Source organism: Pan paniscus, chromosome 7 (assembly GCF_029289425.2).
Source record: "Pan paniscus chromosome 7, NHGRI_mPanPan1-v2.0_pri, whole genome shotgun sequence".
NCBI classification, from domain to species: domain Eukaryota; kingdom Metazoa; phylum Chordata; class Mammalia; order Primates; family Hominidae; genus Pan; species Pan paniscus.
The window spans coordinates 134,339,540-134,353,513 of record NC_073256.2 but is presented as its reverse complement, the minus strand read 5'-3'; the positions used below and the strand labels follow the sequence as shown (position 1 = coordinate 134,353,513).

General features: G+C 41.0%; 1 protein-coding gene across 1 annotated transcript; it reads right to left on the bottom strand.

Moving 5' to 3' along the window:
- Nucleotides 1–1,698: 1,698 nt before the first annotated feature.
- AARD (alanine and arginine rich domain containing protein) lies at nucleotides 1,699–11,393 on the bottom strand. The gene is made up of 2 exons (XM_055116872.2): nucleotides 8,508–11,393; nucleotides 1,699–4,509 (listed from the first exon to the last, which is right to left on the bottom strand). Exons 1-2 carry the CDS (start codon nucleotides 8,826–8,828, stop codon nucleotides 4,366–4,368), a joined length of 465 nt encoding a protein of 154 aa, XP_054972847.1. The 5' UTR covers nucleotides 8,829–11,393; the 3' UTR covers nucleotides 1,699–4,365.
- Nucleotides 11,394–13,974: the final 2,581 nt, after the last annotated feature.

Sequence of the window (13,974 nt, the reverse complement as noted above, 5' to 3'; positions counted from 1 at the left end):
GTCACCAAGACATAAAGATGTGAGGAAGAGAAGGGCGCAGGGAAAGTATCAGTCCAAAAAGGTAGTAAGATCATATGAAACTAAAGATATGGAATAAACACATGACGTAGAAGTTCATTCGCCATTAACTCATTCTCCCAAACCTGATTTGAGTTACTTAAGATTTAAATAAGACAGGTCCCATTTTCACTGGCTTCCTTAGAGAGACCTAAAGAATTTAAAGCAATTTGCTTTAGGTCATATAGTTGGTAAGTGGCAGAGCCAGGACTAAACACCAAGTTCAAATAGCTCCAAAAACAGGTCCTATACACCTACAAGTCACTGTGAGGATTAAATAAGCTGATACATGCACAGTTCTTGGCACAATGGCTGGTACGGGAGTGGTGGCTGATTCCTTTGTTAGTTTCATCGTTATTACTTTTCAACAGATCCCTCTTGTACTGGTCCCAGAAGAGAAAGACTATGACATTATTGCCCCTCAGGAAGAGGTGAAGCCCTCTCACCCCCAATATGCATCAATGTCAGAATCAGGAAGCAGATGAGAGGTACACAGCCCCCTGAGAAGCAGTGCTTGACACAGGCTACTGTAATAGGTGTCCACCCATCTGAATCCTACTGCCCAGCACTCAGCTCAGATGGAACAAGAGGCTGCCAGACGAGAGGTAGGCAAGGTGGCACAGACTCAACTGTCACCCTAACTGTATTTCTCACCCTACCATAACCTTCGTTACTGACATGGTCAAAAAAGAAACAGAGGCTGCGGCAATGGCAGCGGCAGCAACAGTGAAAGCAACCAAGAGAGAAGGCAGCTGGCACTGGAGGGCCTCGTGCCAGGTTCCAGGCACAGAGGGATTCTGGCAGTGATTACAGCGGTAAATAGAGCTGATGGTTGTGCCGGGACCCTAGGCCCTGCCAGGAAGGGAGCAGGGGAGATGAGATTCTTATAATTACACTCGTTTAGACTCAGCCATCATGGGGTTACCCACAGAGGACTCTGATCTGTCCCCAGGCTGGGAGTTGCAGAAGCACCTGTTACAGCAGAAGTCATTTGGCAAGCCAAACAAAATGCGGATTCATCCAGGCCACCTGTAAAGGAATTTAATGCCTAACAACCTATGCAAAGCTTCTAATTGTCATAATTAATTTGGCATCTATTCACTGGTAGGTGCTAAACAAGTACCATATGGTGAAAGCCCATTTCCTGCTAACGTGGTTTAATCCCCCACATAATTAAAGCTGTGAGAAATTGTGTCATTTGAAAAACCCAAGCACAATATTTTCCTCGCAAAACTGTTTTTAGTGTCTCTTCTTTTGGCCCTCTCTCTCCCACTATTGTTATGAACATCTTACTTTCTTCATTTTATCCAGCTACTGCTTCCCCGATGCATAATTTAGGTTATAATTATTTTCTCATTTTCCCCTCCAGCTGGCACCAGTTTGATCGCTCCCATTTCATAGATCTTTACAATGTCACACTGTTGCTCCAGCTTATTTAGAAATCCTGGAAAGAAGGGAAGTGGAGATTGCAGGGCAGCCTCAGCCCTCAGAAAAGTTTCTCTGCTTTCTCATGTGTCCCAGCTTACAGGATGCCAGGCCAGCAAGCTAATGACCAACAGCTGAGCGCCATGGCAAAGAACGATATAAAGACAATCATCTGGCTTCTGCTACTTTACAAACAAAAGGCAAGAGATAGCATACTGGAGAGAAAACAAAATAAAAACTTTTAATAATGATAGTGTCCCATGTATCAATCTCCCATTGTATTTCCACATTGCACAGTTAATATCAGAGGCCACCTCCACTGACTCAGACTTCCATACACAAGACACTTTGGACACAAAGGAGTTTCTCGTTCTGTTTCTGTATCCGTCGCCTTTAAAAAATACAGTGATCCAAAGTTCATCACTAAAAGATGTGGGGAAAAAGTGGTGATCAAAACTTTGCAATACAATAATGGACCTTTTTTAATCTAAAAATGTGAAAAACAATGCATCAATTTTCATACTTTCTCTTTTAAATTTTCTTTCTTTTGATCCCCAATATATTATCAGTATAATCAAATGACATTAGTATTAACCAACATCAGCAGTCTGTATTCTGTAAGCAATTGAGCTCATACAATGAATCACCTCGAGTATTTTTTAAACACAAAATTACAACAATTTATAAATGTTAATCTTTAAAATGCACTTGAGAATGATTGTCCCAAAGGTTAAGTGGAAGCTTTTTCAAAAAACAGATCACAAGGAACTATGCCAACCCTTTCCTAAAAATTTCTATAAAATTCAAAGAAAGAAATAAACAGGAAATCTAGTTTACAAATGAAATTTAATATAGTAGTCGTATATTTATAGGCCAAGAGCTCATACGTAAAATGTGTGAAGGAACACAATGGTCAGATATTGAGATGCTGGCGACTGCTCATCCACCAATGCTGAATTTGGTAATTCCTCATTTATACAGAGGGAAATTAAGTACCAAAGGGCTAGAATAATTTACTTATTGTGGACAAAAAAGTTAAGGACAAACTAAACTTAGTCCAGATAATTCTCAGATCCTTACACACATAAAACAACTTGCATTTATTTTATTTTTATTATTTATTTATTTTTTTGAGGCCAAGTCCCCCTCTGTCACCCAGGCTGGAGTGCAGGGGCATGATCTCGGCTCACTGCAACCTCCACCTCCCAGGTTCAAGTGATTCTTATGCCTCAGCCTCCTGAGTAGCTGGTACTATAGGTGAGCACCACCACGCCTGGCTAATTTTTGTATTTTTAGTAGAGATGGGGTTTTGCCATGTTGACCAGGCTGGTCTCAAACTCCTGAGCTCAAGCAATCTGCCCACCTCGGCCTCCCAAAGTGCTGGAATTACAAGCGTGATCCACCATGCTTGTCCTTGTATTTATTTTAAAAAGAGAAAGACTGTGTCTCTTCTGTTCTCCTTTGTCTTCAAGAACTGATTTTTATAGTTTATTAAATATTAAAATTACATAGCTTGTTATAAATTAATTTGTATTTTGCAGACAATAACCATTATAAATATCACTTAGATCTGCAACTATTTTTTATTAACTTTACTGTTTGCATTAAAAAGACAGCACTTTTCGGGTACAGTTAGATAGTCCAATTCAACAGTAAGAACCATTGTAACTCCTAAAACTGAACAACTGTATTAGTTATGAACACTAGATACAAGTCATGAAACTCCAGCTTGAATTTACTTAGGCAAAAAGAGATTTTATGAGAAGGATATCAGAATATTTCATGTACATAAACAAGAGCAAGGCCTGGAGTCTTATACAGCTTGACCCCAGGAACAAGGAAGCGAAGCACCCTCCCTCCCTCCCTCCCTCCCTCCCTCCCCTTTTGTGCTTTTAGTGGTTCAGTTTCAGTCACCTCCATTAGGGTGTGGGCTTTCTCACATGGTGACCACCAGCAGCTTCCAAGCCCCTGATCCACAGCTTCTACTGGCAGAAATAGTCATCTACTCTTTTAGTGCCCATTCAAAAATCCTAAGGACAAACCCATCTGCCTGCCTTGAGCTGCATGACTATATGCAGGAAGATGGAATACCCTTAGTCACAGACCACCTAAAGGGCATGGTTAGAATCCAAGTAGAAACAATTCTCCACAAGAAGCAGGGCAGGCTGCTGGACAGACAAACTGAGAATAATCAAGTAAAACAAAACAAGCACGAACTCTGAAAGCTCAGGCAATGCCAGCAAGGTCAGGTGACACAAGGTTGAATACCGAAAGTTGGCATTAAAGCATTCTTTGAGCGAGAGAGACAGAGAGAGATTTATCTATAGTTATATTTTACTTCTATGTCCCAGTAAAAATAACAAATAAATAACTTTAAAACTTGGTAATACATCATTTTTCTCTCCCCTCTCTTAGATGTTTTTCTGTCACCTTCCCCTGTCATTTGTTTTGGGTCTATAAATTGCCCCTCAAAACTTATGCAAAGCATAATGTGTTCATCAGAATTGTTTCAGGGTTGTATGCGTTAGTTTTAGGATCCAGAGCTTCGCGTGTGCTTTTTTTTTTTTTCTTTTTTTTTTTTTTTTGAGATGGAGTCTTGCTCTGTCACCCAGGCTGGAGTGCAGTGGCAGGATTTCGGCTCACTGCAAGCTCTGTCTCCTGGGTTCACGCCATTCTCCTGCCTCAGCCTCCTGAGTAGCAGGGACTACAGGTGCCTGCCACCACGTCTGGCTAATTTTTTGTATTTTTAGTAGAGGCAGGGTTTCACAGTGTTAGCCAGGATGGTCTCAATCTCCTGACGTCTTGATCCGCCCGCCTCGGCCTCCCAAAGTGCTGGGATTACAGGCGTGAGCCACTGCGCCCAGCCCTTGCGTGTGCATTTCTTTATTCCGGATTCGCAGCATCATCTTTTGGGCTTTGGGAGTCTGATGTAATTTCCAGTTCATACTCCTTTTTCAATTGCTGCACTTTCATGTTTAGGTCCAGTAAAGTTCTAGCCAGCTGGTGGTTTTGGAAATGCATTTCCACCTAAAAGTTAGAAAAAAATAAAAATTTTATTAGCCTGAGATGCAGATCAAATGAAACCACTCTCTGACTACACAGAAGAAATAAGAAGTTTGTAGGAAAAGAAAATAAGATATCAAGGAAGATGTATTTCTCATCTTATTCTCCAGTTTTAACTGTTTGGTCTGGCTATAAAACTGACTTTCTATATGACAAGGTAAAATCCAGATATATAAATAGTTTTTGAAATGGCCTTGAAATGAAAACAAAAGTAGCTGATGCACAAAGCTGTCCATATGAAAAATACCTATGCACCGAAGGCTGTTTTCAAGGAATAGCATGTGATCCACAATGAAATCATTTATCTTTATGCGCCTTCTGAGCCACAGGATAACTGCCTACAGCCACCTGAGTATTCAGAATCTGTGCCTATTTACTTGATTACTTATCATTTCAAGTTTTCAGGATTTTAAATGGTCTACCTGCTGAGCAAAAACATTTAATGACACCTTAGAGACACATGTATAGTTATGTGTACTTACATAATCTAACATTTTTCACTCTGGAGTGAAATCTGTTTCATATCAAGGCTGATTTATACCATCCTTCAATGGGAGTTTATGAAGGTCCTCGTGCGTTTAAAAAAAGATCTCTAGGGCATGTTACCCGGGGGCAGTCCAAGAAAGCTTAGTCCAACATAATCTTTGTATTAGAACTGAAAACTAATGATCAACTACTTGCAAATTTCTTCAGCTAGGGCTTGTTTAATGCAGTTCATGAGGAATTTGTTCTCTCTGCTAAAAAAGCTTCATCAGCTTGTCAATAGAAACCACCCCAGGATGAACCAGGACAGTGTGTTGGTTGGTAAAAAGCAAATATTCATGGTCATCTGATTTGCAAAATAAAGCTACTGGATAAAATTATCTTTCAGTTTTTCTCTGAGACATTCTTCTCCATTCTGCAGCACCTAGAATCATTTTTCTGACAGCAAGAATTAGCAAAGAATAAAGTAAATGAATATCCAGCAAACAAGCACTAACAGTAACCACACAACCACCACAACAAAAAACCCTTGCACCTTGCCTGCAGGAAGCTTCAGCTCTCTAGGGTGGCCCAGATGCTCTATAATCCTGCCCTACTTTGAGCTTCCTTTCCTGGCCCTCTTTCCCATGCCAGCTCCCATTGCAGCTGGTCAGAAACCTTGCCAGTCCCTAAATAAATGCTGAGCTGAAGCTCACCTCTTTCTGTCCCCATTTCTGTTTAAGATGCCCTTTGCCACCTCTCTCTGCTGAACCCAGTCAAATGCCAGCTCTTCTGAGACGCCCTCCCTGATTGCATGAGCAGACGTAATTGCCTCTCATCTGTGCATCCACAGCACTCTGTACAAGTGCCTCATAACACGCTGACCAGACGAGACTGATGATTTTGAGGGTAGAGGCTGTATATTATTCATAATTGTATCCCCAACTAAGAGTGCACTGCCTGGGCACACAACCTAGTAGGTTCTCTGTGTGTTTGTTATAAGAGTGAGTGAATTAATTAATTAATTAATTAACTGATGAATATCCATCCTGTACTTTCATGCAAGAATCAAGGAGAAAAATTATTGGTAATGATTTACCATCTAAGTAAAATAAGTATGTATAATTCACACTTACTTAGGAAATTCAAACATCAATGGTTCTTTAACTTTTCTTTCACCAAGGATCCCTCTGAGAATCTGATGAAAGTTATGAACCCTCTCTGAGGAAAAACTATATGCACATCAAAAATTCTGCATACAATTTTAGGTATATAGAACCCCTGAGAGCCACTCACAGACCCTAGAAATGAATGATTCTTACTAAGAAAACCCAGTCAAACAACAGAAAATAGTATAAATAGCAACACAACTCTAAATTAATTAAATTTGTTCATCGTTCCTTACGAATACCATCCTAATATATGATACATGTACATTTGTATAGGAATATATGTCAGTTCCTGTAAAAATCCAGTTAATAGCCAAAAATCGAAAACTAAGTCTTCTAGTGGTAATGATATTAAGGTACAGTATCCACACTCCTTTGCCTCTTCCTTATGACCAGGATAAAATGATTGACCAAGATGTTGACCATCGTCTGTAACCCAAGGACACATTATTTGTGTATGTGTAAACTTCTCTGGTTCCTTTCCAGAAAAACTCCTGATTTTTTGATAGGAATGTATCAGTTCTTTTTTGGTACAGTCAGAGTCCAAGGTCTATAGTAATCATTATAATAATAAGAGCCACTAAACAATACCCATGGTCTAAGCATTTCATGGAATATTATCTCACATAAGCTCTGGAATCCTATGAGATTATAAATTCCATTTTACAGATGGGTAAACAAACTCAAACTGGCTAAGTAACGATCCCAAAGTTGTAGGGCCAGCAAGTGTTAGCAGAACCTGTAAATGGTAATGTTGGTATTTGAGCCCTCATCTGTTTAGATTTTATTGCCACCAGCGGTCTACAGCCATACCACCCTGAACGCACCCCATCTCGTGAGATTTTATTGCCACCCCCAACATATTGCTTGTCTAAATCCCCTAACAAGCAACTTATTAAAATGTTATGATTGAAAGCTGTCTCTGAGCTTATTCAGTGTAATCTCCTCATCTGATTTAAATATGAGTCCCCTGAGGCTCAGGAAGGAGTACCGGCAGATCCCAAGACTACAATGCAGAGATGGCTGCGCCAGGTTTCAGCCTTCCAGTTTAGCATCCTGGCCCATAGCACAGGCCTCCAGCGGCCGAATGAGGTGGCTCTGGCTACCCTGCAGCTCAGACTCACTGCTTAGACTCAGGGTGAAAACCAGGTGTTTCTTTGACATTGTTGGATAAGATAGTAAATCTGGTAGTAAATCTAATGTAACCCATGTTAACAATCTGAATCTGACACGGAATTTAGGATATTGTCCCTTTTTTTTTTTTGAGACGTTGTTTCACTCATGTCTCCCAGGCTGGAGTGCAATGGCGCAATCTCGGCCCACTGCAGCCTCTGCCTCCCAGGTTCAAGCGATTCTCCTGCATCAGCCTCTGGAGTAGTTGAGATTACAGGCGCCAGCCACCATACCCGGCTAATTTTTGTATTTTTAGTAGAGACAGGACTTCACCATTTTGGCCAGGCTGGTCTCGAACTCCTGGCCTCAGGTGATCCACTTGCCTCGGCCTCCCAAAGAGCTAGGATTACAGGCATGAGCCACAGCTCCGGCCTAATACTGTTCTTCTTAAACTTAGAAATGCGATAACATTCTTAAATAAGACAATTTACTAATGGTTGGATCAGTTCTAAAGTAGTGGTTAATTGTATTAGTAATCAGTGCAAAAGAGAAGAATTTTCCAAGTCAAGTCTCCACTGCACACTTTCCTAGGCAGCACCATTTTAAAGTCTGATTGCTCCTATTCATTGTGTCCTTTTCAAGTTGTGACTAATTTCCAGTTTTTTGAATTAAAAAAAAATCAGTCAGCTAAAATATTTACCTATACACCCTCCTGTTTAATATTCGGATGTAACCTGTGTAATGTTCGAAATGGTGCAATTTTACAAAATACCTTATCACTTCCAGTTTTCTAAATTATTACCCACGGGAAAGATAAGAATAAAACTTGCGGGGCATAAAGAAAGAGTTACTGATGGACACACTCCATCAATCGCAAGAGAGAGTTTATTTCATGGAAATTTCCTCCTCCACGAGCCATACATACACATAGTCACAGTTCCCTACAGGGCAGAAAACTATAGAAACGGGTTGGGGAGGAGACATCTTGGGTATGTCACTGGTAGACCAGGCACCCCCGCCCCCACCCCCCCACCATGGGTCCTGCAGGGCCCTTTTCCTTCCCAACGATGCTGGGGAGGCGGGGGCGTCAACGCCGTGTCCAGACCTGAGGGGCCCCCCAAGGCCTCGGGTGGGCTACGCGGCCAGCGGCTCTGCAGCCGGAGGAGAGGACCCGGGAGAGGGAGCCCTGGGAGCCGTCCGCCTAGCCCGCTCTCTCACCAGCTCCGCCCGCAGCCTGGCCAGGGTGGCCTCGACGCGCGTCCAGCTCTGCTCCTCCCGCGCCGCCGCCGCCGCCGCCTCCTGCACGCGCCTCGAGATCGCGCGCTGCACCGCCCACTGGAAGGCGCGCGTCAGCCGTCGTCTGAGGTCCTCCAGCAGCTGGCTGGCGGCGAGGGCCTCCTCCTGGATGTCCGTGCTCCTGCCGTCCCCGGAGAAGTCGCACGCGGGACGAGGTGGGAACCAAAGCTCCGCTCTACCTGGGAGTCCCTGGAGCCCCTGGGAAATTCTCTCTCTGCAGCGGCGGAAGTCCCCGGGGCCCATCGCGGAGACGCCTGGTCACTGCTCTAGCGCTGCTGCTGAAAGATGAGTTTCTAAGTTTGATGTTTAGGGCGGGGTCAGGGCGGGGGCGGAGGTAATTCAAGGACCCTTGCCAAGTGGGATGCTGCAACTGCCCCGCCATTCAGAGACGCTCCTTTGCTCCCAGTCCCATCTTAGTCCTCCATTAGCGACAGAGGAAGGAGGCGGTTCCCATAACTCCAGGAGAAGTTTAAGCTGAGTCGCTTTTTTCTGCTGCTTGCATTGAAAGGAAGTCTTTCTAAGGAGAAGGCTTGGTAACTGAGCAGTCAGCCTATGTAAGTGGAAGTTGAGGTACAGGTGGAAGGTTTGTGACCAAAGGTAGAATATTTCAACCCAAAGCCTTCCTGGTTGCCTTGATCGTCTAATACGTCATTCCTTAAAAACAATTTTTTTTCTTCCTACTCTCTGCCAGGCACTTTGGGGGATGCAAAGGCTTAATTAGACCCCTCACCTTTCCCCAGGTATTGCCCGCAGTCAAGGGGGAGAGCCTTGGCCCTGCTTGCTAGTTAGAATGTACCTTCTACAGGTTCAGTAAGGCATACCTGGAAGTCTGAGTCTCCATGCTCCTTTCTATTTTGACTCCTGTCTGCCATGTCCACGTTTATGAAGGGGTTAAAATGAAAAATCAAAATTCCCCTTAGCACAAAGTGTGTGTGTTTAATTCCCAACTAATAAGGTTTGGTTCTGTGTCATCACCAAATTCCAGTGGAATTGTAATCCCCAGTGTTGGAGATGAGGCCTGGTGGGAGGTGATTGGATCATGGAGGTAGAGTTCTCATGAATGGGTTTAGCCCCATTCCCGCCTGGTACTTTATAGTGAATGAGTTCTTACCAGATCTGGTTGTTTAAAGTGTGTGGCACCTCCTCTCTCTCTCTCACTCCTGCTCTGCCATGTAAGACACTTGCTCTCGCTTTGCCTTCCACTATGAGTAAAAGCTCCCTGAGGCCTCCCCAGAAGCAGATGCTGCCATGCTTTCTGTATAGCATACAGAACCATGAGCCAATTAAACCTCTTTTCTTTCCAAATTACCCAGTCTCCGGTATTTCTTTATAGCAGTGAGAGGCCAGACTAATACACCAACTCCAGGTAATCATGTGCCAATATTACCTGTATATCCTTTATCAAAGAACATATTCTGCCTCTTTTTGATCTAATAGGGAATTTCTAAAAAGGAGTGAACAATCAAAACTTTTGTATGATCAAAGAATGCAATTACAAAAAAAATACAAAACATAATTTAGACACAACTCTCACCTTATTCATCATTCATTCATTCAAAAGTTACAAGTCACTTGCAATGTTCCAGGGTCCATGGTAGGCATTGAAGGCAATAACAACTGATTTTTATTCATGCTTAGTATGTGCCAGGCAATTTTTATGTATTAATCTTCACAGCAACCTTGTGAGGTAAGTACTATTAGTTTCTGCATTTTACAATTGAGGAAACTAAGGCAAGAGATTAAGACGTACACCAAAGATCTCAAAGCTGGTAAGGGATCCACTGGAAATTTGCACCTAGGAAGTCTGGCTTGTGCTCCAAACCACTGGGATACACCCTGGATACGCTTTATCTCCCAAAGAGGAAGAGAATTGCTCAGTTTATATGTTGCATGAGTGAGTGAGTAAGAGTGAATAAGTGTTTAAATTCACTATGTTCATAAAATTCGGCTCTATTGAAATGGCTTAAGGCTCAACTGGATAAGGAACAATACAGGTTACTCAGCCTGTGCAGATAATCTACTAAATTCAACAGCTTGCAATAGTTTACAACCCAAGCACAGTAAAATTCCTACCATTGTATATTGCTTCATAAAGATTCCCTAGAAACATCTGAAGATGTGTTGTCTTGGTAGAAATTATAAAAATCCATGTGGTCTGCCATGCAGCAATGGAGTGTGAATTTAGGGTTTTTTGTTTGTTGGTTGGTGATAGGTTGATGGGGCTTGAAAACCACCACTAGTCAATGTACAATATAAACGTTTAAAATGAATTTTTTGCTATGATTTTTCACTTCCATTTCCAGATCATTTACTTCAACAAGAATTTCAGTTAAGTTCAATTTAACTCAACAGTGAATGGCGCATGTTCAGTGTTAAGAATTGTGCCATATGAGGGAGATACAAAGATGAATAAGGCATAGTTTTTGTCCCCCAGAAGCTTAAAACCTGAGGAAGCAAATTTATTGATTCATTCATTTAACAATATTTATTTAATGTCTTATTATGTACCAAGCATTACACAAGGTGCTCAAGCTACAATGGCAAACCAAGGAGACAAAATGTTTTTTTAAAATAAACTGATTTACCACAAATTAATAATTTTCTTCTATAGGTTAATTTTTCAGTTGTGGTACACCTTGAATTTTACAATTTTTTTTCTTTCTCTTACACAGGCAAAGCAAATTGAAGAATTGGAGCACTGAATATAACATCCACAGACATTTGAATTAGAAAATGTATTAATTATTTATTGCTGCATAACAAATTACTCCAAAATTCAATGGTTTAAAAAAATAAACATTTATTTTCTCTGACAGCTTCTGTGGGAAAGAATTTGGGAACAGCTTAGGTTATGGTCCTTAGCTTTTATGCTGTTGTAACCAAATGTCAGGCAAGGTCTCCATCCTCTGAAGCTGGATGTGATTGGCGCTGGAGGATCTGCTGGCGAGGTGGATCACTTAGATGAATCACTCAAATGCCAGGCAATTGGAGCCAGCACTTGGTGGGAGGCCTCAGTTCCTCTCCATGTGGACTCTTCCCTACTATTGTGTAAGCGTCTTCATGATATAGTGGGTAGACTTCCCTCAAAACAAGAAGAGAGAAATACAGAGAGCCAGAGAGAAGCTCTTTACATGTGCTCTGAACTACATTTTTATGACCTGGCTTTGGAAGTCAGTTATTACCATTCTGCTGATCAGTATCAAGTCTCTAAGTTGGAGCTATATTCAAGGGGAGGAACCTCAGCTCCACCTTTTGAAGTAGGGAGTATCAAAAATTTCCAAATATATTTTTATACTACCATGGGAGAAACATATGTACATTACATGTAAGTAAACAATGATACAAATGACTTCTGACTTCCTGCAGAAAGAAAAAAGAAGTCCAGAAAACATTGAGATATTTTTAAACGCAGAGAGAACTAAATTAACACAGAATTCTATGTTCAGCAAAAATATCCTCCCAAAAACCAATCTCAAAAAGCATGTTTTTAAAAAAGGAAAATTAGGAAAATTTGTCACAAGCAGGCTTACACTATAAGAAGTACTAAAGGAAATTCCTCAGCTGAAGTAAAATAATAGTAGAGGGAAACACAGATCTTCAGGAAGAAATGAGTAACATAAGAAATGGTAAGTATCTAGGTATACGTAAGTGACTTTGATTCCTCTTAATTAATAAACATACATATGGTTTTATATATATGTTTTTAAAAAACAAATATATATATTGTTATATATATTCATTTTTTAACTTAATGGTTAGGAAATACCTATATCTTGTTCACAACAACACAAAACCCATTTAGCACATACTAGGTGATCAATTGCCTAGTTAATTAAACTGAACAAAATATTTGATTCCCTCTATTTCCCTGATCTTCATCTCTGGCATTTGTTTCACTGCAGTAATCCAGTCACATGAGCCACACCTGAAAGTATGCTATCACCCAGAATGATATCTTTAAAAGCCTGAATTCTGAAAATCTATTCTCAGTCCACATCCTTTTTTCTATCCACAATTCACTCTGACCCCTCAATTCAAGAGAAATGACTTTCTGAAGTACTCTTCTGTTTCTCTTTTCCCACCCAGAATCTTGTGGTAAATTATTTCAGCTAACTCATATCAGCACCTTCTAGTGCTCTATCCACTTGGCCTTCTGCCAACCCTACCCAGTTAATTTCAATCCTATTTATTCAATGTCTTTACTCCTGTTTTTAAGCAGTCAATGTGATGCCCGACTTCAACTGTCCTCTCAACATTACACAACCATCCCTTGATTCATACCTCCCTGACCACCTCAAATCTCTCACAAAGACCATGTGGACTCTGACCACCACCTACCCTCTCATTGTGTCTCCATTCCCATTATACTGCACAGAAACCATTTTTTACTTCACTGAGGTGAGAATTGACAACTGTTAACTCAGAGCACTTAGTATATGCCAGCTACTATTTCCATTTGCTTTACATTCCCTTCTCACACCAACCCTATGAGGTAAATGCCAAAACTAACAACGTTTTACAGATGGAAAAACTAAGGCACAAAGACATTAAGTAATTCCTTGAAGGTCGCAACCCTTAGAAAGTCATGGAGTGAGAAGTTAGCCCCATTCTGTGCTGTCTGCTCCTGGTACCTTGCCTTTTCATAAAGATGATCAGGTGGAGACACCCTCAGTTTATATTTCTTTTACCTCCAAACATCAACATCTTAACCTATTATTCTGTTTTCACCACCAAGATCAAAGGGGGAACAAGAGAGAACACTTAGAAGAGAGCAGGATGCTTCCTCCTTTGAGCCAAGAACAGATGAAAAATGGGTGAAGTTATAAATAATGAAAAGGCGTAACATATGGAAGATTATTAATAAATCAACCAAAGTAAAAAACGGGCTACAGAAAAATATGAAACAAATATAATGAAAAGAAACTCGTTCGTGTATATTCATTGCAGCACTATTTGTTATAGTGAAAACTGTAAACAACCAAAATATATACCAATACATGTGGTAAGATTGCTTGATACCCAGTCAATCTCCATTCTCCCCTTCCTCCTTACTAAAAGAACCTGATTGTTGGTGGTATCAATATATCTGACTAAAGTATTAAATTTCCCTTAATTCCTGACAGAAAGGGATGGCTATGTGTTAAGATATGACCAATGAGATATAAGCAGGAATTGTTAGGTAGGACTTGTACAAAAGTGTTTTAAGGGTGGACTGACTTTACTGGAACACCAATGTGTTCCTTACCTTTCACTTCTTCCTGACTGGAATGAAGATTTGATTGCTAGAGCTCCAACAGTCACTTTGGGACCATAATATTACCTTGAGGATGGGAGCTACACTCAGTATTAGAACACCGAAATCAGTCTATCTCTGAAAACGCCACAGAAT

Excerpts from the sequence above, each read along its gene's own strand:
- AARD (XM_055116872.2), bottom strand. The coding sequence starts at position 8,828 with ATGGGCCCCGGGGACTTCCGCCGCTGCAGAGAGAGAATTTCCCAGGGG. Across the intron at positions 4,510-8,507 it reads CCAGGCTGCGGGCGGAGCTG|GTGGAAATGCATTTCCAAAA; the intron begins GTGAGAGAGCGG and ends TCTAACTTTTAG.